Source organism: Crocodylus siamensis, chromosome 12 (assembly GCF_052110815.1).
Source record: "Crocodylus siamensis isolate JL-2025a chromosome 12, ASM5211081v1, whole genome shotgun sequence".
Taxonomy (NCBI): domain Eukaryota; kingdom Metazoa; phylum Chordata; order Crocodylia; family Crocodylidae; genus Crocodylus; species Crocodylus siamensis.
The window spans coordinates 8,450,922-8,478,060 of record NC_143406.1 but is presented as its reverse complement, the minus strand read 5'-3'; the positions used below and the strand labels follow the sequence as shown (position 1 = coordinate 8,478,060).

Genomic DNA, 27,139 nt, shown 5'->3' with positions numbered 1-27,139 from the left:
CTGTGACCTCAAGGGATTCACCCCCTGCCCTCTGTCTCTGTCCTGCCTCCCCACTTGGCCCTTCTTCTTGTCCACGTAGAAGGCAGGTCCCTTGGGCAGGGGCTGTCTTGTGGTAGCTACTGCTCTGAAAGAGCTTCAGGACCTCAGTGTTCAGCCATAAGACAAATCAGTGATGATAGGCCAGGGTCTTAGGAAGGCCAAGTGCTGGCAGGCCTCCATGGAAGCTGTCTGTCCTCAGCACTTTCAAAACTCAAGCCACTTAATTTGGTTGCCTGAATATGGGTTTAGGAGCTGAACTTGAGGCTCTTGGTTTGGGTGTGAACTCCAAGGTGCTTCTCTTCATGGAAGGAGAAGAGCATGGAGGAGGAAAGGAGATGATTCCTGAGGACACCCATGCCCCATGGTCATGACAAACTGTTTCGTCATCTTTTGGCAGGAAGCTGCTACTGGATGGAAAAAAAAAAAGTGTGTTTTATACATCTGTCCATCCGTCCGTGCATCTACCCTTCTGTCCATCAGTCTGTCTATCCATCCGCATGTGCATAAAAAGAAAGCACTTTCCTTTGATGAATGGAGAAACACAATTGCGCCAGCGGGGTTGGAAGATATTGGTAGAAGCCATTCCTTTTAGAAATGATTTACTGTCTTCTGGGTGACTCGCGGTTAATGCGTTTTGACAGCGCAGCCTCCTGAGTCACTGAACAAACTGAGCTTTAAGCGGAAAGACACACCGTGAAGATTTAGACCGTGTTTAAAGAGCTCTTGTCCGACTTCCTAACAGCCCCTTAGCCTATTAGTGCTAAAGAGTTATAAAAAGGGGACTGCACCTGTACTGTCACCAAGATCCTACGACTAAATAGTTCTCCGTAAGGATTTGGTTTAGAGAGGGCTTTCATCATAGCATCAGGGCCAGAACGCCCAGGCAAGGCAGCTCACACTTGTCACCATTTTGCTATTTCTTTACACATTGCACTTAGTTTACACTTTCCCTTTCTGTTCATAACCAGTTTCACTTTTTGGTTCTTTTAAATTGTTCCTGCCCTGCTTGGTCTGGGTGCCCGCCCATGGCAGGAAGCATTGAACACATCACCTTACTTGTGCTAGGTGCTAAAGGCAAAGGTGGAAATGTTGGGGCAGTTGAGCCAATGGGAATTGCCCATAAACAGGGTATTTATTACCCACAGGTTCCTGTCTAAGGAATGACCTGTTAGTGCAATGCAAGGAAGACCCACGCCCGTTTGCAGTAGTGTTTTCATAGTTTCATAGTTTCTAGGGTTGGAAGGGACCTGAGCAGATCATCTAGTCCGACCCCCTGCCATGGCAGGAAAGAGTACTGGGGTCAAACGACCCCAGCAAGGTGTTCATCTAACCTCCTCTTAAACACCCCCAGGGTAGGAACCAGCACCACTTCTCTTAGAAGTTGGTTCCAGACTCTAGCCGCCCTGACCGTGAAGTTGCGCCTCCTGATATCTAACCTAAATCTACCCTCTGCCAGCTTATGACTGTTATTCCTGGTCACTCCTGGCAGTGCTCGGGGGAACAGGGACTCCCCCAATGCCTGCTGATCCCCCCTGACTAGTTTGTAACAGGCCACAAGACCCCCCCTCAGCCTTCTCTTGTGGAGGCTGAACAGGTTCAGGTCCTGTCGCCTCTCCTCATAGGGCCTGCCCTGCTATCCCCGATCATGCGAGTGGCCTCCTCTGGACCCTCTCCATGCTGTCCACATCCCTCCTGAAGTGCGGCGCCCAGAACTGGACGCAGTACTCCAGCCGCGGCCTGACCAGTGCCGCATGGAGGGGGAGGATCACTTCTTTGGACCTGCTCGAGATGCATCTGTGGATGCATGACAAGGTGCGGTTGGCCTTCCTGACTGCCTCCCCACACTGCCGGCCCATGTTCATCTTGGAGTCAATGATGACCCCCAGATCCCTTTCCGCCTCCGTGCTGACAAGAGGGGAGTTCCCCAGCCTGTAGGTATGGTGCCGGTTCTTCCTCCCGAGGTGCATCACCGTGCACTTGTCTGTGCTGAAACCCATCCTATTCTCGTCCGCCCACCCTTGTAACCTGTCTAGGTCTGATTGTAGCCTGTTGCATCCTTCCAGTGTGCCCACGTCCCCCCACATCTTAGTGTCATCAGCAAATTTGAACAGGGTGCTTTTTACCCCCTCGTCCAAATCACTGATGAAGATGTTGAACAGTGCGGGCCCGAGGACCGAGCCCTGCGGGACCCCACTGCCCACGTCCTTCCAGGTTGAGAAGGACCCATCCATTACCACCCCCTGGGTGTGGCCCTCCAGCCAGTTGGCGACCCATCTGACTGTGTGGGTATCTACACCACAGCCCCCCAGTTTCTTAATGAGAACGGGGTGAGAGACGGTGTCAAAAGCCTTCCGGAAGTCCAGGAAGACGATGCCCACTGCTCACCCCTGCGTCTAACGATCTGGTGATCTGATCGTAAAAGGCCACCAGGTTGGTCTGACAGGACCTGCCACTGATGAACCCGTGTTGGTTGCCCCTAAGCATGCAGTCCCCTGCTGGCCTCTCCTGGATGTGTGCCAGCATAATTTTCTCGAACAGCTTGCCTAGGATCGAGGTGAGACTAACCAGCCTATAGTTTCCCGGGTCCTCCTTCCTCCCTTTTTTGAAGATGGGGACCACGTTGGCCCTCTTCCAGTCCTCCGGTACCTCACCAGAGCGCCACGAGTGCTCGTAAAGCCGTGCCAGGGGTCCTGCAATGACCTCGGCCAGTTCCTTTAGGACTCTAGGGTGGAGATCATCCAGGCCGGCTGACTTGAATACGTCCAGCCCCTCCAGAAGCTCCCTAACTAATCCTCGCTAACCCGTGGCCCAGGTGTGCCTCCCCCGGGGCCCGAGGGGGGCCCAGCAGGGAGGCACACTTGTTTTGCAAACAGACCGTCTGAGACAAACAGCCTGGTGCTCCCTGTTAGGAGGTTTGTTTCAGATTCCCTTTAGAGAGGGGATGTTGGTGATAGAAAGGGACTGAACCTGCTCTAATGGGTGTTTTGCTTCTGCAGGGGCTGCTGCCACTGAAAGAGCTGAGTGTGCTTGAAATTGGAAATGCAAAGAGCGCAGAGCAGGAGGAACATGCTTTCCGGATTACAGGTGGGTGCCTCTCGGTGCACTCCAGCTGCATCGGAGATGTGATTCTGTCCTCTGGCACCTCATGGAGGAAGTGGGGTCTAGTGGTCCCTGCTCAGATGTGCACTCTTTTCCCAGCTCTGTGACAGAGTTCTTTTAGTTTAGGCCCGTTGCCTCAGTCTTCCCCATCTGTGAAATGGGGATAAGAGCATTCCCTTCCTTCCCTGCCTCTGCTGTGTCTGCACAGCACATGGCACAAAGGGACACCTGACTGCTCCTCTAGCAGAAATAGCTCTTGTGTCTAATAAGGACAAATGTTCTTTATCCTCAGCTGGTAACATCAGAATGGCAGGAGCTGACCCGGACATCAGTAAATCAATGCTCCCTTGCTGCTCCTCCTCCCGTCCCCTGGCCGCACTACCTTTATTTTTGTTCTGAATCATCTCACAACACTAAACCCTTCCTGGGGTAACAACCTGTCTGTGCAGCATCGGGCTTAGTCATGGCTGGATTACAGCAATCCTGAGCCACTGAGAGCGGTAGTTAAAGTGTGAGCTAGACAGAGGTCAGTCAACTGTAAGGAGATAGGGAGCTGCCAAAGCTTGCTGGCCTATTGCTCTGGGTATCTATGTGCTCCCATGCCCTGAGCTCGAAAACGAGTTGATTCACAGCTATGCAGTGAAACGGAAGTCCTTGTAAGACACAGCCTGACGAACGACAGGCGGCACCGAGAGAGGGCTGGGTTGTGACCACATTCCAGGCCTGATCCCATAATACCCCCGACCAGATCTGTGCAGGGCTGGGATCTGTGCTCACACCCGTCTTAGCAGCCGGGTGCAGGGAAGGGTGGACTGGTTCTGCCTGATTTCTAATGCACGTGAGAGTTGTGGATTGGAAATGAGACTCAGGCATTTCTGGGTTTTGGTCATAGTTAGGGAAGAGGGGTTATAAAGCACCAGAAACGAGAGACATTCAGGGCTGGGTCAGGCCTTTCTCTAGATTAGTCTGGGCCCCTTTGAAAGTGGATTAAGATGATTCAGAGTAAGACTTGTGTGTTCCAGAGTAAGAGTCCATGTCAGAAAAGCTTTGGTGCTTGTGGTTCTTACTGAGCCTTAATCCAAATGTGCAGACACAAGCCCCAAAGCTCAGAGGTAGAGTCCTGGCCATGCCCAGTTATACTTCAGGGCTGACCTGGCTTGAAGACAGGCCAGCAGAGAGACAGCTTGGAAAGGGACTCTTCTCTGCCTGATCTGGAGCATGGCGGTTCTTCCACCAGCAAGCCACGTTTATATGACTTGTTAAACTCATCTGACTCTTGGAGAGAGGCTGGAACATGTGCACAGCTGTCTGGGAAGGGCTTATCCCTTCTAGTGTGCCTGAGAAATACCTCACATGACATGTAAGCCATGTGATGGGGTCATAGCTTGTCACTTGTAACTTGTCACTTGTAATGGTAAGCTGTCTTGCCCAAGCCTCGGTGCTTAGGTAGAAATGCATGCAAGTGCTATTAACCCCGTTTTAAAGATGGGTAAACTGAGGCACAGAGCAGGAAAGTGACTTAACTCAGGTCATTGCAGAGAGCCGATGGCAGGAAACCCAACCTAGGTTTCCTCGGTTAAATGTCATCTCCCATGCTAAGTTCTGTCCCCTTCCCTGTCTCACTACGTGACATTATTAATGCTACTGTTGGGTGTGTCTGTCAGACAGCTATTGTGGCTGTACTGCAGTAGGCACTATGTAAACATACAACAAGAAGCAGTCACTGCCTTGCAGTGATCTAAGGAGCATATAGTATGAGTGCCATATGCCTCAGTTTCACCACCTCTACAATGGACGTAACAACAGTATCCTGCTTGTAAATGATACCCATAAAACACACTGAGATCCTTAGATGAAAGACCCTGACAGAGGGCAAAGTATCATTGGGGTAATATTTCTTTATTATGACAGCATATTGCACACTCACTTATCTCAGCAATCCTAAAGATCACAAAAGCCACAATCAGGGATCTTTATTTAAAGTGCATCTAATACACTTTTAATGATGCATCTAGTAAATTATTAATCATAGCATAGGCTAGGCCACTGTCTGGAAACTGGTTATTGACGTCACACGGATAACATGGAGCTGACTGGTTAGGGGCGTGAGAGAATTTGATGTTCACGCTAGCAAACAAACGGAGCTGGAAATATTAGAATCAACAGTGGGTGGGGCCATGTCTTCCATCAAGTAGTAATAAACGGCCTGGCACAAATTTTATCCGGTGAAGGATTCAGAAAGTAGCTTTGCAGAACCATGAGAAGGTCCACGCACTTCCGGCAGCAGTCAAGAGGGGAGACACTAATGAAACTGGTTAAAAACCGCAAATAACAGTGGTGAATTTGTCAAACGTTTAGAAGGCAAAGAACACCTTCATTTGGTGGGTGCAAAGTTGTGTTTGCCTTAATGGGAATTTGAGAAGCCAACATTTATGACAGGGGGCTAAAAAAATGTAACAGTGAGCAGTAAATGGTTGCCTTGATGGAGAAATTTGCTATGGCCTTTCCTACAGGAGCAATGTCATTTAAAAACGTGCAATGTTTTTGTAGGTGGCTTTGACAGGACGGTGCCCCAGGGGTGGCTGTGATGCCCCTTGGTGGCCATGTGGCTCCTGCCCCACTCAGCTTCCTGGGGTGCCCTCCTTTTTCCTCTTGTCTGCTATGCCTTGATGAAATTATTTTGTGTTGTAGAAGAGAGGCTGCCCCAGGGTCCCTGGCTGAGCCCGAGCCTGCTTTGGCCAGTGCATGCCTCCTGTACCCAGCTGACCCCCAGCTTACCCTAGATCCATGCACCAACTTGTACGGGCTTCAGCTCTCTTAGCTTTAGCCCACTGGTTACTTTAGCTGTTGACTGCTAGCCTAGGCCCACTTCTGAGTCAGGCTGGTCTGGCCCTTGGTCCATCTTGCTCTGCTTGGGCCCTTGGCCCTTCCCATTCTGTTTTGGCCCTCTTAGCTAGAGCCTGATGGGGCTGAAAATCTGGAGTGCCTCTCAAGCACCCCTGTGTGACCCTCTTCAGTCACTTTGTGGTCTATAACAAAGGTAGCAAAAATGTAAGCACCTGCTTTTAACTCTAAGTCCCCCCTCTGGGTCATCATCACACCGCTGCCAAGCCACCTTCCCACTCTCTAGCTCTCTGCATCCTGGGAGCACCTGCCGTGACCTGCAGCTCCCACGCTCCACCAGCCTGAACATTACTACACACAGGCCTGGAGAATCCCCATCTAGAAATCACTATCAGTGCAACTTTGGGTTTGCGATCTTTGCTGGCAGGAGCTCCTTTCCCTGCAGCCTGTGGGCTCTGACTGCCACTATGGGTCAGGACCTGGGTTTATATACCTGCAAGCCCCGCCCCCCCCCCTTTGTCATGTGACTCTCCAACCAAACACAGGATTTTAATGCAGGGCCAGCCTGTGCTCCTGCTGGTGCAGCCCCACGCAGCCAGCTTAGCCAGCTGCCTTCCCCCGCGTCCCTGTTCTAGCAGGTAAATGTGAATGTTAACCGCCGGACACTTCCCGATTGATTGTCTTTCTTATAATTTGGACTGTAAAAATAGCCTTTCCCTGTGGTTTCTAATCAGTCTTACTAGGACAAGGCTGTGATCTTTGGATTGTAGGGGAGTTTGTAACAACTTCGGGGACTGAAAAAAGTGATATATTTCTGGCCATGTTAAGTGTCCAACAGGGTGAGTTTGGGCATAATGAATCAGAGCTCATGGTAGAGGCGATATCTGTCATTAGACCAACTGGATTTTTGCAAAAAAAATTCTTTTTGCATAGCTACATTTTAGCCTGGTGGCATGCTGATGTTGCTACACACAGGCCTGGAGAATTCCCACCTATAAATCACTATCAGTACAACTTTTTCTCCTAGTAAGATGATAACATTTGGCCAATGGCATACAAGAGAGAAGTAGTACATCATCCAAACAATGTCGCTTATTGGCTGAACACTATCGCCTAACTCAGGTAGCTCCTGGATTAACCCTTTGGTGCTGGAGGTCATGCATTCCCCTATGTGTTCAGCTCATCCTCTGTCTTGCACCTGCAGGGCCTCTTCTGAACCCCATTGTGGTGTACTGCTCCAGTGAGTCGGAGATGAAGCACTGGCTTTATCACCTGGAGAAACAGATCCACCTCAATGGAGGAAGCCTCCAGCTGCCCTTTCAGTCCCAGGTCAGTGGCTTGGGCCAGGTTGATCTGGCTACAAACAGGATGAGCTTGGGAGGTTGCATGCGGGGAGGTTTTAAACAATGTTCCAGGTAACGGTGATTTTCCTCCTGCAGTGATTAAAGAGCAGAGAGCTGGGGAAGGGATCGAGAGGCTTCTGACTCTATACCTGTGACCAGTAGACACTTGTCCCCCTTACTTAGCTCAGCCCAGAGCTGGTGTCCATCCTGAGACTGTGGATAGAGGCTGAGGCCCGGGCCCCCTCTGCTCCCACTTGCATGCTGGATGGCTTGCATGAACCTACTGCCTTGAGCATGGCTGCCCCTTAAACCCAGCTCTGCCTTGGCCCCACTTCCAGGCACATTTGCAGCCCATCTTCCTCCTTGCCTTAGAATCCCCTGTCACCATAGCCCAGTTGGTTTATTCCCCCTATACTGATAGCTATGTGGGTTAAAGCAGCTTTAGCCAAGACATGAGTCTGGGAACAAGAGCATGTCCCACTCCCCTTCCCCAACACAGCTGATAGTGAACAGGTTCCTTGGCTGACATGAAGCACAAATAGCAAATGGTGTGATGCAAAGACTTTGCTTGGGGCAGCCCCTTCTGGGCATTCAGGAGCTATGCTGGCCCCCTGTAAGACCTCGCAGCCCCTGAGGACATCATGGTCCCTTGCAGGCACTGAATTCACCCATGCAGCTCCCTTATGAGACAGGTGATTATCCTCCGTGTTTTGCACAGGGGTAAACTGAGGCACTGGGAGGCTGAGGCAACTTTGCTGAGGTCACATAGTAAGTCAGTGGCAGAGCCAGGCATGGATCCCAGGAGTCCCTTGCTTTAACCAACATGAAAGCACAGCCAGCCATGGGGAATCATAGGAGACGGGGGCGAGCAGCACTACTGCGGTCTGGTTCCTTTCCACTTTCAAGGGGCACAGCTGCACTCACAGCCAGACATCAGATGCCCACGGGAGATAAAATGCCTACTGCAGACTGGCAGGTGCTAGGAAGCCATCCCTCCCATCAGCGGGCTCTGCAAAGGCCCATAAACTTCCCATGTACTACCTGCCCCTCCTCCTGGCACGCCCTTTGTCTGCTCCCAGCATGAATCAAGGGCTGGCAGTGTCTGGCGGGAGGGATCTGAGAGGCCAGGTGCTCACAGTTTCCAGTCTGCCTTTGCCCAGCTGAGCCCGCCTGAACCACGTGCAGCCAGCTCTGCTGAAGGAGCAGGGCAGCTCCTGCTACCTGGGTCAGACGGGGAAATAGCCGCCAGCCATGGCCCTGCCAAGAGCCCCGTGGGCTGTGCTCTCGGTCGGGGCTTGCTGCGGGCCATGATTGTACTAGGCAGGGCCTGTCCCTGTTGTGCGAGGTGGCTCTGGGGCTACACGTGGGTGTTCACACCATCAGCTCTGCTTCTAGTAGGGCCTTTTATGTCCCTGTGCTAATTCTGCCTCTGTGTTATGACCCCCTTTTTATAACACACAGCCGACAGGGAGAAGGAACAAAGGGCAATTTTACACTTGCTCCGGGGTGGTGCTTTAATTAGAGTGCCTCTGAGAGTTGCTCTAATTAAAGCATCTCTATGTCTCCTGTATCAGCACCCCTGCACTTAAAAATGGCGGTGGGGGTGCTTGAACTAAAACTTGTTCGAGGACCTTTAGTTCAAGTGCTCCCACTGCCATTTTGAAGCATGGGGATGCTGGTACATGAAGCAGGAGGTTGTTGGAGCCTGGCAATTGCCATGGTCTAGCAGACTTGATTAATGGCGTCTACTCTGACATGCTGGACTTCCAGCCTTGGCGCTTGTGCACAGATGCCCAAAGAGTTGAAGGGACTTCAACTAAGCTCATACAACTGTATGAAGTTGTATAAGGCAGACTTTAACTAAGCTCATACAACGAAGCAGTGGAGGGGCTGGGAAGAAAACCCAGAGTCCTGCTTCTCAGTCCCCTCCTGTAAGCACCAGTTCACAATAGACAGGCTGGGAGGTATAGTTAATGCCACTCAGGATGCGTCTACACATGTGCGTTAGCTTATTTTAGTGCACATTAAAGCATTACAATAAAAACATGCTCTTTAGCTAATGTGCATTAAAATAGGCTAATCCACATTTTTTTCTAGTATCTCACACTGAAGGTACTAGATTTAATGTGCATTATTAAGGCACATTGATTAAATGTGTAGACATGCCCTCAATCCCACAAAGAGAGCTTTAGCCTTGCAAATGGCCTTTTGGTTGATTAGTGTTAGCTCTTATTCTTTACATATTGACATTTATAGAACAGATATACAGGGGTCTTCATAAAAAAGTTAAAGCCAGATCCTCTTCTACTTAGAAGATGTCTATGTACATTCCTGTTCCATCATCCCTGAGTCTCTGAAAAATGGTTAATGTGTCCACTTCTGTGACACATCTTTTTTGGACTTGAAGACTTAAGTCACAAAAAGCAGTGCACCTGTTATATTAAAATTTTTTCAGACCTGCAGAGGATGGAATAGAAATGCAGTGAAATAGGATCTGGTCTCAAAAAAGGAGGAACAGTTCTTTCGATAGCATGCCAGAAAGGGGCACTTTCTTCCTTGTTCTCAATCAATTTCTATAAGAAACTTATTGCTATAAGCAGACCTTCTCTGGTCTCCTGTCTCCTTCCCATCTCTAGGTAGCTGTGGACAGACACTGCTAAGTACTTGCATTTGACTGTGTTGTCACCTGGGATCCCTTCACCTGCAGTTCAAGTTTGCACTTCATCTTGCCTAGCATGAATATATGAGAGATTTCCCAGAGCAAGCCATAAATCTGTGCAGAACTGATGGATGTTAAGGACAAAATGCTTTTTTACTCTTGGAACTGGCCTTCTGTAGATGACTCTTGAGTTCTTCAGTATATAAGTATACACACACACACATATTATATTGTAATATGTGTGTGTGTATCAGGATCAGTATATACGATCTTTAGAAAGAGTAACACTGGCATAACTGCATTCAGAGGCAGAGCACATGAGTGAACAGAGATGATGAAGAAGTCCTGGATAAACTTCCCAACATCTGCATGCTTCTGCAAACTTCCTGAGTCTGCAGAGCCTGTGGGAAGAAGAGGGTGGCTAGGAGGGCTAGTGCATGCATTGATTTCCTGGGAGACCTCAGGCAAACTGCTTCCTTTCTCCTGGCCTCAGGTTCCCCATCTGTGAAATGGGGGTGACGGTACATCTGTCTGAGAACAAGGAAATGGCCACTGTGAGCTGGGGGTCAAGAGCTGGGGTTCAGTCTGGGCTGGGAAGCTTGCTCTCACACCAGGCTTTGCTCTCTTTTGCTTCTGGCCAAGCTTGGACTATTCACTGGGAAACAGAGCCTGCCTCCTAGTGAAACTCTCCACTGGCTGCCATAGCCTGGCAGTGTGAATAGGGCAAATGGTGAAGCTGTTCAGGACCCTGACCATGACTTAGTGTGGCTTGTGAGTGGTCGCTCCGAGCCTCCGAGCACTGCCCTGTTAGACCTAGATGGTTCTGCCCCTTCCCGAGGGCTCATCCCCCTGCCTGGCGCTGGTTCTGATGTGCTTGCCCATTGCTCCCCACCTCTGCAGAACAACTGGAAATACGGCCCCCTGGGGAAGGAGGAGCTGCGGTGGTCCGTGCAGAACATGCCCGTGCAGGAATGGAGGGGGACCCAACGCGAATCCCTGGGTGACGTTCTCTGTGTCTCCAAAGTGAGGTTGCAGCATCTGCCTTTCCAGGTAGGTCCCTGGTCTCCAGGGATCTGGTAGCTTCACAGTAACATGGCATGTTGTTACCAGCACAGTGAGTGGATCAAGTAAATGGGAAAGATCTCTCTCTCTACCCCTATCATCTCAGGGCAGCCAGTTTTACCACCCCGTCTCCCTGTACCAGCAGGCTTCTCACATTCATGCATCTCCCTATGTATAACAGCCGGTCTTCATTCCTGATGCTCCTGGTCTAATACGGCCCGCCAGGAAGTCCTGGGTGTGTGTCTGGGGACCTGCTGTGCCTCTGTGGGCTGACACAACTGGCAGGAGACAATGAAGAGTGCAGAAGAAATAGGGTTGAGGGATGTGGTCTGGGTCCCTGGTCAAGGCAGGATCATGCCATTCCCAGCAGATCTTTGTCTGACCTGAAGTGCAGGCACAATTCAACACTGGCCATGTAGCTACGCACAGGTTGGAGGGTTGGGATGTGTGCAGAGGAGGTTTCTGAGCCTGCCGGCCCTTTGTGCTGAGGTGTATGAGTTGTGCTCAGGGGGCAGCCTAAGCCATGGCAAGCCGAGCTTAATTCTCCCCTCTCTGTCCTGCCAGGAGCAGCACGACAGGCTACTGATCCTGTACCCTTCCACACTGGTGATTGTATCGGAAGAGCGCAACGGCCTCTACTTCAAGGCAAGTGCATCTCATGCCCCCATCCTTCCTCACCCCCTTGTATTTCATTGCCATGAGGCACCAGCCATTCTTCCCAGGTCTTTGCTTTCTCTCCCTCCCCAGAGCTTTGCTTTAACCCCTTTGTGTTGCAACTGGGCCAGCTCAGGGCCGTTGTGAGCCATTTCCCATGGGAACAGCCTTGCCCTACTGCACGAGTCCATTGCCAGGGAATTCCAGTGTCTGGGAGGAGATAGCATCTCAATCCTTCTTTGTGGTTAGGCTGGTGCAGGGCTGGCTGGGCGGCAACCCAACATGCCTCTCCAGCTTGAGACCAACCTCCGCTCACTCACCCGGCATCCGACTGCCTCGAGCTGGCTGGCATCCCTTTAGCCACAGGATCAGCTTGCACTAGCCCTGCTGTTGGGAGCATGTGCTCCTTTGGCGGATAGTGACGGGTGGAGGAATGCTGCTGGGTTTCATTCTGGGGGAAATCTTCTTTGCAACTACCCCGTGCACTTTCCTGGATACTAAAAGGCACCGCAGAGACCAGATGCATGCTTAAGCACCATGCCTTCTAGCCCGGCTGGCAGAAATACTGGCCACAACTGTACTGAAACCAGCACGGGCCCATCTCCCTTGGGGCACCCACCACTGCTAAGGCTGGTGACTTCTTTTATGTTGAAAGAGCCTGGCACTCCTGGTGTGCCAGCAAAAGAGGAACCAACGGGTGGGGGTGGGGGCACTTCATGCCTCACAGGGGCTTGTGACACTCACAGACTGCTTTTCCATTGGGATTTCATCACTTCCCCCAGCTGCCCTGTGCCCACAAGACTCCCTAAGTGAGTCAGCTGGCGTGTTTCTATACCTAGGGATTTTGACCACCTGCATAACTCATGGGTGCTCTCAAGAATTGGGCTGGCTCTTGGGGATGCCTGACTGTCCGAGCAGCTGCGGGAGCAGAGAGCGGCAGGAAACCTCTCCGGGGAAGAGTCCTTGCGGGCTTTGCCCGCTGCCGAGGGAGAAGTTGGTGCTGTTCGAATCAGAGTCTGACCCCTGGCCTCACAGCAACACTGCATTGGTTTGGGATTTCAGTGGAAGGAGTTGGCTCCTCTCTGCAAAGCCTTGTCAGGGAAGAGGGACCAGTAGCAGCAGGTGTGTGGGCTGGGCTGGGCAAGCCGGCATTTCTGCTCTCTCCCCGAGCAAAGGTCTCTTTCTGGGCAGGGAAGACCCCTCTCCCCCAGACAGCACACGGTGTCTCCATTTGGGCCCCGGAGCGAGGGTGGGGACATACTTTGGAAGCCAAGGAAGGAATGAGCAGCAACCAGCATCAGCTGTGAGCATGGGCTACCGCACCGTGCCCCTGGGGCTGGAGAAGAGGGAGGGGTTTGAAGCAAGAAGGAATCCGGCGATAACTCCCCTCCCCATAAAACCAGTGGCCTGTGTATTTTGGGATCAGCTGAGAGATCTGGGGGTACTTGGCTCGAACCCCCCTTAAGGGCCTGGTTTCCAAAAAGCTCGGGTCTGCACCCTCTGAGAACTGGGCCGCATTGGGGTCCCCCGGTGCTTCTTGCCCTTGCAAAGCTCAGCCAGCAAAATTGATCTTCATGTCCCCTCTGCTTGTGTCCTCCCACCCTGCCTCTCTGGCTTTCGCTCCCAGCTGTCCAGGCAGGTCGGAGTTGCACACCGGGCTTCGTGCAGCCACAGGGCTGAAGGGCCGTGATTCACAAGGTGGTGACTTCCCCAGGCAGGCTGGTGCACAGGATCCTCCCACGGAGGCTTGGGCCGCTTGACCTCCCTTCCCTGAGAGCGGAGGCTCAGGCCGGGGGCCAGGGAGTTCAGGTTCTTCTGGCTGGAGCCGGTGGGACGATGTCGTCCCAGAGCAGCAGGGTCTGACTCACCCCGCTGGAAAAAGGCCCCAGGCCTGGGCCTGGCTTTGCAGAAGAGGAGCTGGCTGAGCAGGGGAGGAAGTCAGGGCTGAAAGGAGAGACCAGCCCTCCCTCCGCAGCTCATATGGAGACAGTGATGCTGCCTGGGCTGCCCTTCGGGGAGCTGCTGCTCACCTCCTTTTGAGCTGAGCCCAGGGGCACAGGGACCTCTGCTCGGCCACCTCCTTCCCTGGGCACTGCACAGCGAGGGGGTTCACGAGTAGCCGCCCTGTGCAGTACAGACCTCTGATGGGTACTTCCCCAGTGGCTCAGAGCTAATGTTTCTCCTGCTGCTCCTAGTAGCCTGATGGGCACGTGGGGTTGGGAGAGGGATCCCAGCGTGTCTCTGCGCGGCACACTGCCTGTCCCCTCCAGCCTCCCTGGCCCTCACTCTCTCTAAAGGCCTCTGTTTCATCTTGCCATGTGGGCCTGTCCAGTTGCCAGCCCGAAGCAGCACCTGTCGGTCAGCTGGCACTGTCTTCTGGATGCACTGCTGGTGCCATGCCACGAGGGGCAGGTGGAGCTGCTGGGAAGGTAGGGCACAGTGGAGGCAACTGTGTCCAGCCAGCCCTAGCCGCAGGGACAGACGGTCTCTCATGGAGGATCCTAGGGCCACCCTTCCCCACCCTCCCACACGGGTGATCTCCGCATGGCAGGAATGCCAGGCATGGCTGGGGGTGGCATGGCTTCCCCACACTTGTCCCGGGGCTGAGCCGGCACAGCGGCCGCGGGGTCTGCGGTTAAAATGTGCCACTCAGCAGCTCCTTCCCAATGCAGATAGCGCTTGGGGGCGTGGGAGAGCCCCTACGGTCAGGCCAGGCCCCGCTGGGGTATGAACAGCTTCACCCTCACAGCCCCGTCCCCGTCCTGCCACCACCATGCGCATCCTCACAAGCGGGACAGTGGAGGGAGGAAATGGTGGCACGGGGCAATGAACTGTACTTTCCTCTCGGCATCACCCAGGGAGCAGGGAGCAGAGCCAGGACTCGGGTGCAAGGGCCTGATTCTGCACCCATAGAAGTCACCAGTGGAACTAGCCAAAATCCCTGTTTCTATGAGAAACATGGCAAAGCCCAAGGGAGGCAGAGTACTTCTTCTTTCTGTGCCACCTGGCCCCAGCCCTTGCATCGCTGGGGGGAGCTGGCTTTGCCTCTTAGGAGCTCCTGTGCTCCTGGCTCCTCTCCCCACTGCTGGGGTCAAGAGCCGCTCGCAGACACCCGTGTTGCCTGCTGCAGGATCGCTCCTCTCGCAAAGCAGCTCATGACGGCAGCAGGCTGAGAATAACCAGGGGCTGAAGGGACAGAGAGCCAGTATCTGGCAGTTCCCCTTCCCAAGGGAGAGGAAAGGAAAGCAAAACATGGTCTCAACCTTTTGCTTTTTCCTGGTTACAGGCCTGGGGGTGGCTGCTCTGTTCGGGTCCAGTTCTGCCTCTGCTGGGTGCCCATGGCAGGGGGAGTTTGGGGACAGGACACAGCCCCTAAACGACAGCCCCAGACTTGTATTGACTCTTGTAAGCAGCTGTCCTGAAAGAACAGCAAATGGGGTGAAAACACTGTCAAGCCACGTGACGTGCCCACGCCGGCAGTATTCAGATTCCAACTCTTCTTTTGGGGATCTGTGGGCCAGCTGCTGAGCAAACCCCCCTGGTTTCCCCCACCTGCCTAATAGAGATCCTAGCACTTATCAGGCAGTCCGCACCGGGAGAGGATTTACAGTCCTGTCACTGGGGAGTCCTGAGTGTTTTATTTCACTGTCTCTTACCTCGGCTGTGATTGATGTAGGAAAACATCTTGACAGCGACACTGAAAGGCATTTCAAGGCATAGTGCTTCCTACAAGCCATAAAAAAGTAGGATAGTAATAATCAGGTGTTACTCTCTTATTATTCTATCAACCAAAGGCTTGGTCAGGGACATTTTTACAAGCTGCCTGGAAAAAGGGGCACTCACAATTGCAAAGAGTGGCAAGGGAGAAAGCAAGGTTTCCAGAGGCGAGATCTCAGCAGCAAGCGTAGAAAGAATTGATACGGGTCAGGCTTGCAGATTAGGTTCCTGGCAGATCTTTAAAGGCGACTCGATCTTGGCCCAGATGAAGGGGGCAGGATGGATTGGTTGTTACTATGCTGGTCTGGGGTCCCAGCTTTACCCTCCCTTGTGTCCTTGCCCATGTCTTTTGGGATATGGTTTTCTAAAGGGCCTAAGTGACTTAGGAGCCTAATCACATTTTTGAGCCTGATGTAAAATGTGTCTGCACTCTGGAGCTGTTTCTGGCTTAACTGTCCTGGCCGAGCTCCCAGTGGAAAGGAAGAAGATGCTGGCAGTGTGGAGGTCTGCGGCTGCCATAGCAGTGCCACCTCCCCAGATGACACCATCTCTGCTGACCAACATGCCTGTGGTCAAGGTCACCACGTCTGCATTGAGCGGGTTTGCCAGCATAGCCACGGGGGTGAGGCGGCATGAATGTTAGGTCCTCACTCCTAACCAACATGGCCATGCCGGCCACATCACGCTGCAAGCTCTTAGAGCCAAGAGCTCTTTGACTTTCCATGAGACTGAGCCACTTTGGAAAAGGCAACTTAGTCATTTAGGTGCTTTTGAAGATTTTGCTTTTTGTCCCTCGGAGGCTCAGTTCCCATGTGTACAGTGCGGGTGGTAGCGCTTTCTCTCAGCCGGTGGAGTTACAAGCCCATTCCTTTCTGCACACAGGGAGAGCTGCCTCTGAATGCAATACAAGTGAAGTTCGAGGAGAACCAGAAAACCTCATTCCTCATAGAAGGTAGGTAACTCGCACATGCCAAATATTATAGAACCACAGATCATAGAATCACAGAAAATTTGGGTGGGAAGGGGCCTCGGGAGGTCACTTGTAGTCCAAGCCCCTGCCCAAAGCAGGACCAGCCCCAACTCAATCATCCCAGCCAAGGCTTTGTCCAGCTGGGTTTTAAAAACCTCCAAGGATGGAGAGTCCACCACCTCTCTGGCTAACCTGTTCCAGTGCTTTCCTACCCTCCTCATGAGACAGTATTTCCTAATATCTAACCTAAACGTCCCTTGCTGCAACTTGAGCCCGTTGCTCCTTGTTCTGTCACCTGCCACTACCGAGAACAGCCCAGCTCCATCCTCTTTGAAACCACCCTCCAGGTAGTTGAAGGTTGCTATGAAATCCCTCCTCAGTCTTCTCTTCTGCAGACTAAATAAGCCCAGTTCCCTCAGCCTCTCCTCACAAGTCATGTCCCTCAGCCCCGAAACCATTTTTGTTGCCTCCCACTGGACTCTCTCCAATTTGTCCACACTCTTTCAGTACTGGGTGGCCCAAAACTGGACACAGTACTGCAGATGTGGCCTCACCAGTGCTGAATAGAGGGGAATAATCACTTCCCTCAATCTGCTGGCAACACAACCCAGTATTGCGTTGCAACCTATTAATACAACCCAGTATGCTGTTAGCCTTCTTGGCAACAAGGGTACACTGTTGGCTCATATTCAGCAATATTGCATACAGCATATTTGCCATATTGCATTAGGCGAAGCCGGTATGACTTGTAGCAATGGCGTTAATTCGTCTAAAACTTAGGTTCCAAAAGAAGATTTTGCTCCTAGCATTATTTTTATAGCAAAGAAGGGTGGTGGAATTATAAACCTTAATATGGGCAGACACGTTTGCATCCATTGAATATGCATTTGAGTCATTCCACACCCGCAGTGAAATATCTGTGTACAGAAATAGTTTCCTGTTACTGCCTGGGAACCAGAAATGGAAAAGGACTTGAAAAATAGGCTGAAACCATACAGCTGGGAAATGAAACTTGTTGGCCTAAAATTTACATTCCCACCTGAGTGACGTACAAGAGTAACCAACCAGCGTATGTTGTCCACCCAGCCGGTCATTGAAACTGCAATTCAAGGTTTAACTGAAATTTCCCATTTCTAAATACTGATGATAAAAACAGGAAGAAAAAAAATCCCCAAAACGTATATAATTATTTTTCTCCCCTCCTCCCAGCATTGCCCCCTCCGCATCCCTCCCAACACCTTTAAGGATGTTAAGGTATCCTTAGTTGATTCAGTACAGGGAAGAATGATTGTTATAATTTCTTGACAGCCTCCCTTTTAATGAATACTTATATTAATGTGGCATCATTATTTAAGTGACTCTGCTTTGTTTTGTTTCTTTTAAGTGCTGATTTAAGCAAAGCTGCTGCTTGGGTTGATGTGTTTAGAAACGTTTCATTGTCATTCAAACCCAGCAGCTTAGTGGCTGCATCCCTGCTGAAATCCAAGCACTGACTTTTCTCCTGGAGAAGAACAAGGGGTGGAAGTCAGGCTTGAGCCGGGGCAGTAGCAGTGGCGCTCTATAGCCTGGCTGTTTGGGGCATGGGTCTTCTGCTGGCCCTCCACCCAGGAGGGAGGATCAGCTTCCAGATATTGATTTGTGAGGGGAGAAAACATGGCTCATCCACCAGCAGCATTTAGTGTGATTTCTGATCCTTTTAGGCCGGTTAATAAATTCCATCCGGGTCATCTGCCCCAGCTACGAAGATTACCAGGAGTGGCTCTACTGCCTGAAAACAGCCCAGTTTCGAAATACAGAATCATCGCTCTCGGGATCAGAAAGCTTCTCAGGATCAAAGCTCCCCCACCTCGGGCAGGTAATAGGCATTGCAAGGCTGCATGGAGATCGATTTGTAATATCTCTTCCGGCCACACCTCGGTTGTTATGTGAGAATACCCTGAGGGACACGACTTTGCTTGGAGCAGCACCCAAAAGCAGGAGAGAAAAGTCTTTGATCACTGCAGATTAGATGCATATCCCTGTATAAATCTAGGGCTCTGTACTCAGAGTGGTCTTGGAAAGAGGGCAGCGTATGAAGTCGTGTCTCCCTCCCTCTGTCTTGAGGGAGGATAGGAGCCTGCTGTGGCCTGCGGCCAAAGGAGACCCTGGCCACAGGTTAGGATGCTTCTGTGCAATCGTCCTGCTGCAACAGCGCTGTGATGGGAATGGGGATTTGCAAAGGGAGACAAAAAATCCCAGCTCAGCATTTGTAGCGAGAATGTGCCAAGGCCTTGGAAACTGTCTGACTTGACTTCTTCCCTTGCTGAGTGTCTTTTACCTGCTGGATAAAAATCCTGGCCCAGCAGTAGGTGAACAAAAGTCTTTCGCAGCAATGAGTGGCCAGTGTCTAACATGCGCTGCGCTCGTGGGTCTTCCTCCAACTCCTGATGGCCTGTCACACAGACAGACATTGCTGCTGGCATAAGTGTGGCACTTCTGTTGGCATCCCTGGCAGAAGGTGATTGAATAGGCCATAGCTATTTAATTACTTTCCTGTCTCTAGAAGCTAGCTTCTCAGTCATGCAGGGTACATGCCATAGCCACGGCTGTGTGGACCTACTGGTGGCAGCACAAAGCTCAGTGCAGGATGGAAAACCTGCCTCAGAAGCTGAGTATTAAGCAGTGGACTGAGCTTTGTGGGGAAGCTGCTAGATTGCAGCCCCCAAGCTAGTGTCAGGGGGTCTGCTCTGCCTTGCAGTGACAGCGGTGCAGATGTACTCCCAGTCCGGTAGGTTTGACACCAGAGCCCATGCTGGCCCAGCTGTGTGCAGTGTACATGGCCACTGCCCCCCTGAGCATCCAACCCATTGCCTTTCCCCAGAACCATTTGCTGGGGCCTGAATAGTGCAGACAGCAATAACCCTGTGCCACCTGTGGGCATGGGATGTCCCTGGCCATGGGCGGTCTCTCTCAGGTCATGGGTAGGAGAGTAGGGAACAGGTCAGTCTGTGGATGTCACACTACTTCCCATTCGCTGTTTTTCTCCCCTACAAATGCTTCAGTTCCCAGGCAGTGGCAGGGGCTCATTCACCTCAGATGGCCGGACAAACTCCTGGACGTCGGGGGGGAAAGTCACCACCTTAACCCACCTCTCCCAGAACAGCGGCTCCCTCCCTGATGGAGGGCCCTTTCCCACGATGCCCGAAACCAGAGTGATTGAGGACTCCTTTTCTCCAGGCTATTCCCAGCCTCTGCATGTAAGTGGGGTCTCCTGAGGGCTGGGGCTAAGCATGGGGGTTGGCTTTGACCTGGCTTAGGAGCATGTGTGCTTGCCGAGCATGGGCAAGAAGAGCTGAATGGCAGTAACTCACCAATGCATGGCCCCGAGGTGGTATTTATAATAGAGCCCCAGTTCGATGGCTCCTGGTGGAAGGGGAGGCATTGAGCTAATGGGAATTGAGCACTTGGGTCATCAGGGCCCCTCATACACCATCATACACCATCCTGAAGCAGGTTCTCCTTTGGGATCGCGGTGGTGAATACCGTCACAAGAAAGCACTTGGCATGAGTTGGAATTGGCACGTGTGTGTGACATTTTCAACGTACCACTACTTTCAAAGCCTGCCAAAGGCACAAATGGAGGGGTTCCAAGGTCAGGAGAAGCCAGGGTTAAATTGATTCCCCCCATTCACCCATAGGAGCTGAGGGTTGGCCCTTAATAACACAGCATGCTGTTTTTTAGCTCTGCCTTCCGTAATGCCTAGGTGGGCCCACGTGCAGCTCTCAGGCAGGTTTCCTATCTCCACTTGTCCCCTAATACCGCCTCTGCATGCCATCCTGGGTGCAGGTCTGGAGGCATACTAGTATGTCATTAAGCAAACACTAGTTGGTTGGTAAAGAGCATCAGAGCACTAGTCCCCGATGCCCATCTCTTTATGACCTGAGCATCACTGTCCCATCAGTGCAGTCACCAGGGACTTACTCCACCTCGTTCTACATGACTCGAGCAATTGGGTTATCACTCCTTGCCATGGGCATGGGGTCTGCAGTCTGGCCAAGGCCACTGGATGTTGCAGTGGGCATGGGGAGGGACCTTGGTGAGCTCATGGGGCACGTGGGTGGCATGCGTCTGGAGCATGTTACAGCAGCTGACCCAAGCATTTGCCATCTGGTTGCAGTGCCTGGCGAACCCCAGCTGGTCAAAGCAAGAGCTGAAGAGGGGCGGCAGCACCCGCAAGTCCAAGGGCAAATGCGGCCCCTCCACACAGCAGCCCCCGCCATGCACGCAGGACGCAGAGGGGAATGCATGCCACCTTGCTGCTGAGAACCCCAAAGGCGAGCACCGGTCCCCTGTGTACAATGAGCCGTGCTCTTCATTGAGCTCCGAGCAGCGCCAGGCTCCCCCCCTGCGTCTGGACTTGAGCAGTGTAAGGGCTTGCGCTGCCCGGGAATCCGGATGGTCTGGGTGGGGAGGATTGTCTGGACCAAAGCGGCTCAGGCAGCTTTGGGCCAGCAAAACCAGCAGCTCCTGCCCTCCAGGCCAGCTCTGCAGTTAATGGGCTGGGTGTCTCTCGTGCCACAGCAGTAGTCGAAGAGTCAGGGGAGAGTCATGGGTGCCTTAACCTCTCCTGGCAGCCTGTACGATGGGGGCCTGGTCTTGGGAAGAGGGCAGTGGTGCGTTCTGGGTTGTGCATGAAGCCATGTCTTCCTCCCTCTGTCTTGAGGGAGGATAGTAGCCTGCTATGACTTACAGCCAAAGGAGCTGCCGTTAGCTCAGGCAGTTCCTGTTGGTGCTGAGGGTGGTGGTGGAAGGGTCCAGGTGCCCGTGGTGGGCAGTGACTGAGGCAGGGGTCTGTTAGTTCAAGTGGCAGGTGGAGTCCTACTTTGGGGAGAGCTCCACTCCCGCCTTTGCTAAGCGAGTCGCAACATGGGCAGCGGGACACGGCATTGACTTGGGGGCTCTTCCTTTCAGCTCACTCGCTGGAGCCTGGCCGAGAGTCAGCACTCCATGGCATCCAGCTCCTCGGAGAAGATGCCCCTGCCCAAGTCCCCACTGTATGCAGACCCCTACACCCCCAACTCTCCCACGGTACTGAGTCCTGCAGGCTCCGGCTTCCTGGAAGAGGTAAATGCATGCTCAGTGGTAGACCTGTGCGGGGCAAGGCACAAGGTCATGTCCATGACTCACCGCATGCAGCTTCTGCTCCGGTTACCCCTCATGGGGCAGGGGCAGGGGTCCTGCCCTCTCTTCTGTTCTGCTGCAATCCTGGGCTAGTCCCAGAGACCAGGGCATCTGGTGCCTAAATCTTTCTGTATACAGCCAAGTTCTCTGGCTGCTAAACCCAGGTCGAAAAAAGCCTGGGGCAGGTTTACTTTCTCCCAATGTGGGCTGACCCAAAAATGAGCAGGCATGGTCTGAGAGCTGGGGGAGAGCAGGCTGCCCCAAGACAGGCGTAGGTCAGCTCAGGAGACTGTTTTCTCCAAAACCCAGGCTTCAGGGTTGGTGCACGAGCCCATGTCGAGGAACCAGCCTGAGCTTCTGCACCTCTCCAGTGGGCAGGTGCTGTGCTGGAGCCTGCAGCTGCCTGCCACTGTCTTGCTGAGAAGCAGCAAGTTGTCTCTGACCCTTGAGGGTCTTCTGTGACACACTCAGGGCTTGGGTCCCTCTTGTCCTCAGCCAGCCCCTGCCTGGCCCTCTGGAAGCACGTGTTTTTTCATCCCCCTCAGGGGCCGAAGGCTGGCTGACCTGGGCTTGCTTCTTCTCCCCCATCTAAGGGCAGAGCGTGAGCCCGATGGGAGTGTGGTATAGACCCACAGCTTAATTGTGCGGCAGAGAAGTAGCTTTAGTGTTGGCAGCTTCCAAGACGGTGTTTGTTCTTCTCTTCAAGTTCCTCAGGTGTCACGGGCAGACCGGCTCAGAGCAGGTGAACGGCTGCCCGCCAGCCCCCGGTCTCCATCACCCGCCACTCCAGCCTTTACGGAGCAGCCACTGGACAGAATCACCGGCAGCCCAGAGATACAGTGTCCCCGGCCCCTCCTGCAGCCCACTGCTGGGGCGGCCTCCCGACAACACCTTCTTCGCAAACGCGAGTGCCGACGGCAGGGTGAGGACCCGCGCTGGCTCCGAAAGTGCTGGGAACTCAGGGCGCGGCGCTGAGACCAGCGGGTTGTGGCCCTGGCTGTGGGGGAGCACTTTGCCCCCAGGGAACAGGGCTCACGAGCTATAGAAGCATCTTTTGGCATCACCCTCTCATGTCCTGTAACGTGGGGTTGAGGGAGATGCTTTGTGGTGGCCGTGGCAGCCCTGGGCATGCAGATTGCTAGAGGCAGCATCCTTGCTATACATAGCAAAGTGGGCCTGGAGAAACAGGCTTCTGACCTTCATATGTGGGCATTGACATTGCAGTCCTTAAATAACCTCAGAATGGGTCTCCCCTCTTCCCCCATGGCAGCTGTGGACACACCAGAGTCCAGAGACCTCAAGGAACTTGTCCAGCTCCCCCAGAGGCTGTGGCAGGACTGGGAACTGAGCCCTGGTCTGACTTCCAGGCCAGTGCAGCACTTTTCCCCTGAGACACTCCTAGAGAAGTCCATTTCACCAGCCCAGGTGTTGGGAAGGCTCGAGCGTGACCGAAACAGGATGGTGGGGGATCCAGGGGAGCCCCATCATGCCAGAAGGATGGTGACTACAGTGCAGGGCCTTAGGGGTGCAGCGGGACTGAGCCTGGGGCTATGGCTGGGTGCCCCCGACAGACGGGAGGGGGGAATCTGCTAGGACGGGGAGAACTGCTGCTTCCCACGGGGAAATATCCTGGCATAGACCCTTCATCACTGCATTTCTTTCTTCCCAGGTTCCCCCCCGGAGGGAAGAATACCTGGGATCTTCCCTGCAGCCCCCAGGTGAGCCCCAAGGAGGCAGAGGACCTGTCCTGTCCTATGCACGCACGTTCTCCTCTAGCTTGGCCTGGCCCAGCGTGGCCGTCTCCTCCTCCAGCTGTCCCGCTGCTGTCACTCAGCAGACTCCGAGCAGCTGCCGCGTGCTGCATAACCCAAGCCCGGAGCATAATGTCTGCTGCCTTCCGCTCGCTCTCCCTGCCTGCCATCTGTCCGTCTCACGCGAGGCTTTGCGTTTGAGGCTGGTTTTCCAGAAAAGGCATTTAGCTATAGTTCCCCCAGAGTTGCCAAGACCCATGATCCCATCAGACCTCGCTTATCCGTTCCCAAGGAAGTTGCAGAGCTATGGCTGGGCGATCGCTGGGGGCAAGTACCCTCAGGGCAACACCTCCGCTATGTGTCACCCGGTGTCAAAAGCTGTAGGCACAGAGCATTGCTTTGGGAGGGAGCTAGTCTGTCTAGGGCAGGATCAGGGCTCTGGGGGGCATGCATCCTTGTCTCGATATCAGATACCAGATTTCTCGGTGCAGTTTCTGAATGTCCTTGGGAGCGGGGAGGTCGGGCTTATGGTATTAAGCCCACAAGAAACCAGGTCATCAGGTCAGTTTTCCTTTCCCAGGCGAAAATGCTGGCGTTTATGACTTGCCTGGGAACAGGCACACGTGGCTCGACTCAGACTACCACGACTATGCCGAACTCCAGAGCTTCCAGAGCGAGCTCAGTTATGACAACCTCTGGGAGGCTGAGGCGAAGGACTTGCATGTCCGGCAGGGCCTGCCAGCGTCCGGCCCTCAGTACTATCATGTCTGAGAGCGGCACACCCCGGCCGTGCTCCTCGCCCCTCCACAGCCTGTTCTTCCCTGATCAGCTGGGACGATTCTGGGGTGTGTAAAGGGGGAGGAAGGGCCCCTGCTATGACTGTCCGTTTGTGCCGAGGCCTGTGGGCGCCGGGTTCTCCGATCCCGATGGAGGCCACGTTGAACTGTTCCACCACATTTTAGTGCGAGGCCCACAAGCCTGTGGAAGAGACTCTGAATCCCAATGAGGAATGAAATCCCTGCCTGCTTGCCAACGTAAGTGCTGCACGCAGGATCCCTGGGGACCGGTGGCATCCTCAGGAAACCTGCTGTCCAAGCTACTGGAGGATCAGGGCTAAGGGACAGCCATTCTTCTGTGCAGCAGAAAAACAGCCAAGGTGCTAGCTGAGTTGCATTGGATCAAAAAACAAATGTGCGCGTGGAAAGGTCAGTGACTCAAAGGCCATAGAAGAGGTTGCTGGCGTGGTGAGTGTCTGTGCAGTATTAGAGCTATGGAGCAGGACCCTGACTATCTGCCTTTTCAGTGGAGTCTTGGTTGGTGATTAGTATTACAGGGCACCTTCATACATTGAGCCCAGCCAACGAGCCAGATCACCTGCCTGGCTGCACCACGGCCTGTGCGAAGGGACATGGACACGCGTGGTCTCCACACTCAGTGCTGCTGACGGCCACGCTCCTCACTCAGACTCAGGACAAGGGGGACAGCTAGCCATTGAGGTGCAAAGAATCCTTGAGCCCTGCTCGCGCTCGCCAAGGCAGTGCAAGGCGTCTCCTCCCTGCTGGCTGCTGCTCCACCTTCCCTGTCAGCACTAGCTTGGATGCCAGGGCATCGAAGGGCATCTAAGAAGGGCATCTAAGCACCTGGCAGACATTGAGAGAAGGACAAAGAGGAAACCTGTTGCCTGAAGCATGCTCGGGGATGCCACCCCAGCCTTCCACCCCTCTGCCCACGACCAAACTGCATCCAACCTGTTCCTATGAACAGGCAGGGGGAAAGAGGAAATCCTCTTAAAGCAGAACTCAGCAGGACCCTTCTGGTGCTTAAACATCTTCAGCAAACTTCACATGCTGAACTCCTTCACCCTAGTCCGCCAGGGCCCTTGCGGGAAGGTGCCAACAGGCCTCGCTCCAGAGGGGATATAGAGTCTGATCACTCCCCAGCCTCTGCAGTGCAGATAGGCTCACCAGCAAACCAAAGGACTTTCCCTGAGGCCACACAGTCTATTGTTTGCTCCCCAGCAGCCTGTAGCATATTAAGGAACTCTTTTTTTCCCCCCTTTCACTGGTACCCATGAAACAAGCTAGGAGACTGTGGTACTTGAACTCTTTTACAAGGCATCGAACAAAGTTTACACATACGGTTTGAGTGGAATATTTGTATTTAATGTGTAAATGGAGGAGAGTTTCCAATCTATTTAATCTTGTAGCTCTGAACTGCAGCTCACAAGCCCATGCATCTGTGCCGGGTGAGATGGGTGGCTCTTCTAAGCGGTTTTGTTTTATTTCAGGTTCACTTTCATATTGGGAAGGTTTATGTCTAAGAATAACAGCCTGGAGAGGATCTATTTATTCAGAACAGATTTGCACTGGGGAATGTCAGAGCACATAGTTTTCTTATGTGCAGCTGCACTCTGGTTTCAGCAAACGTTAACACCTTGCAGAGACCATTTTTCCAATCTGGGTTGGGTTTTATTTTGGGTTTGTTTTTTTTTCCTTTTTGTACAGCAGAAATTGCCATGAGTTGAAATAACTTACTGTTGTCTTCTCTGGTTATTTTTCACAAGGTTGTACCATTCTAATAATATGCCTTCCTTCAGAAATGAGTCTCTCTCTTTATTTGTCCTTGCCTGGTTTAACAGAAGAATTGTTTTTTTACCCCTTTATGATGCCACCCCAGCACCTCAAGGACAAAATAGCTGTTCCTTCCATCCCAGACTGTGAATCACCGGGTAAAGGGAGGCTCTTCAAACTGCTGACAGTGTGCAGGGCTCAGGTTGGATCAGTGATTTGCAAACACATTATCTAGGAGCAAACTCTCTAGTGTATTCTTCGGGAGAGAGAGGCTGGAATTTGGAACTCCAAAGTTTATGGGCTGTTTTTTCCACTCCAATGTTTTTGGCTGAATGGGGCTTTGCAAGTAGCAGGCAAAGAATTGCTCAATAGATTTTCCTGAAGGACGTGACTTTGCCTGCCTGGGAAGCGTGCGGTTATGAGGCTGGGAGGGCCTGTGCTACCTGCACTCCAGCACCGTAGGGAAGTCACACTGGGTGATGTTCATCACTGAGCAGATGCCCAGCAAAAGGGCTGAGTGGGTCATGAGTTGTCCAGAGGTCTTTATCTGGGACTTTGTGCGGCGGTGAAAGTCACTCAAGATGTGCGTTCCCTTTCTCTCTCTCGTTCTCAATCAGCTCTAATACCCCTGAAGCTGCACCAAGCCAGCTTTTTGGCAGGGGAAAATAAAGACGTCAATGGAAGCAGTCCCACTAGAGATTTTCCTTTGAGTAAAATTAACGTCCCAGGCCCAGCTGGTGAGAGGGCTGCAAGGCAGGTTCTTGGCTAACGATCAAGCTGGGTAGGCAAATGGTTTGTCTATGGACTCTACGACACATCTCAAGTCCTCAGGACAGGGCTGGTGACTTAGACCCAGCCTTGTTTGCAATTCATTTGGGAATAAGACTTTGCAAGATCAATTTGGTCCCCCTGCCTCCCTGATGTGCTGGTTCTTAGGGTAATTTCTCCTCCTCCTGTTGTACTTTCAACTTTGGTTCAGTTTTCCTTTCCTGTGGTTTTCTGTCTGCCCTTTAGCCGTTTGACTCTAAATAAATGTCACCTTTTTACCTTGTTCTCTTTACAGCGCGGAGGCGCTTCTGTGGGGAACAGAAGTGTGGGCCTGGGAGGGGGCTGCCTCCCAAACAGACTGCTCAGTGTTGAAAGAAAGGATGTATGTGCTGGGTGATTTCAGCACTGAATATTAAGGGGGTTGCAATACTACAGGGCCTAATAGAAACCAGCTGACAAAGAAAGGGGTGAATTTGTATCCTTCCAGTTACTAAGGTATTGA

General features: G+C 52.7%; 1 protein-coding gene across 2 annotated transcripts in view; it reads left to right on the top strand.

Moving 5' to 3' along the window:
- Nucleotides 1-26,909, top strand: part of PLEKHN1 (pleckstrin homology domain containing N1) — a 42,942-nt gene extending 16,033 nt beyond the window's left edge. The window contains exons 5-16 of one of the 2 annotated variants that reach the window (XM_090024645.1): nt 3,036-3,123; nt 7,187-7,311; nt 10,885-11,034; nt 11,611-11,691; nt 16,300-16,369; nt 18,088-18,242; nt 19,429-19,623; nt 20,545-20,793; nt 21,339-21,491; nt 22,255-22,470; nt 23,218-23,266; nt 23,880-26,909. In XM_090024645.1, the coding sequence (XP_089880771.1) occupies nt 3,036-3,123; nt 7,187-7,311; nt 10,885-11,034; nt 11,611-11,691; nt 16,300-16,369; nt 18,088-18,242; nt 19,429-19,623; nt 20,545-20,793; nt 21,339-21,491; nt 22,255-22,470; nt 23,218-23,266; nt 23,880-24,070 (1,722 nt within the window). In that variant the 3' untranslated portion in view covers nt 24,071-26,909. The remainder of the gene's footprint in view (nt 1-3,035; nt 3,124-7,186; nt 7,312-10,884; nt 11,035-11,610; nt 11,692-16,299; nt 16,370-18,087; nt 18,243-19,428; nt 19,624-20,544; nt 20,794-21,338; nt 21,492-22,254; nt 22,471-23,217; nt 23,267-23,879) is intronic. The other variant, XM_090024646.1, reaches the window with a different exon arrangement.
- Nucleotides 26,910-27,139: the final 230 nt, after the last annotated feature.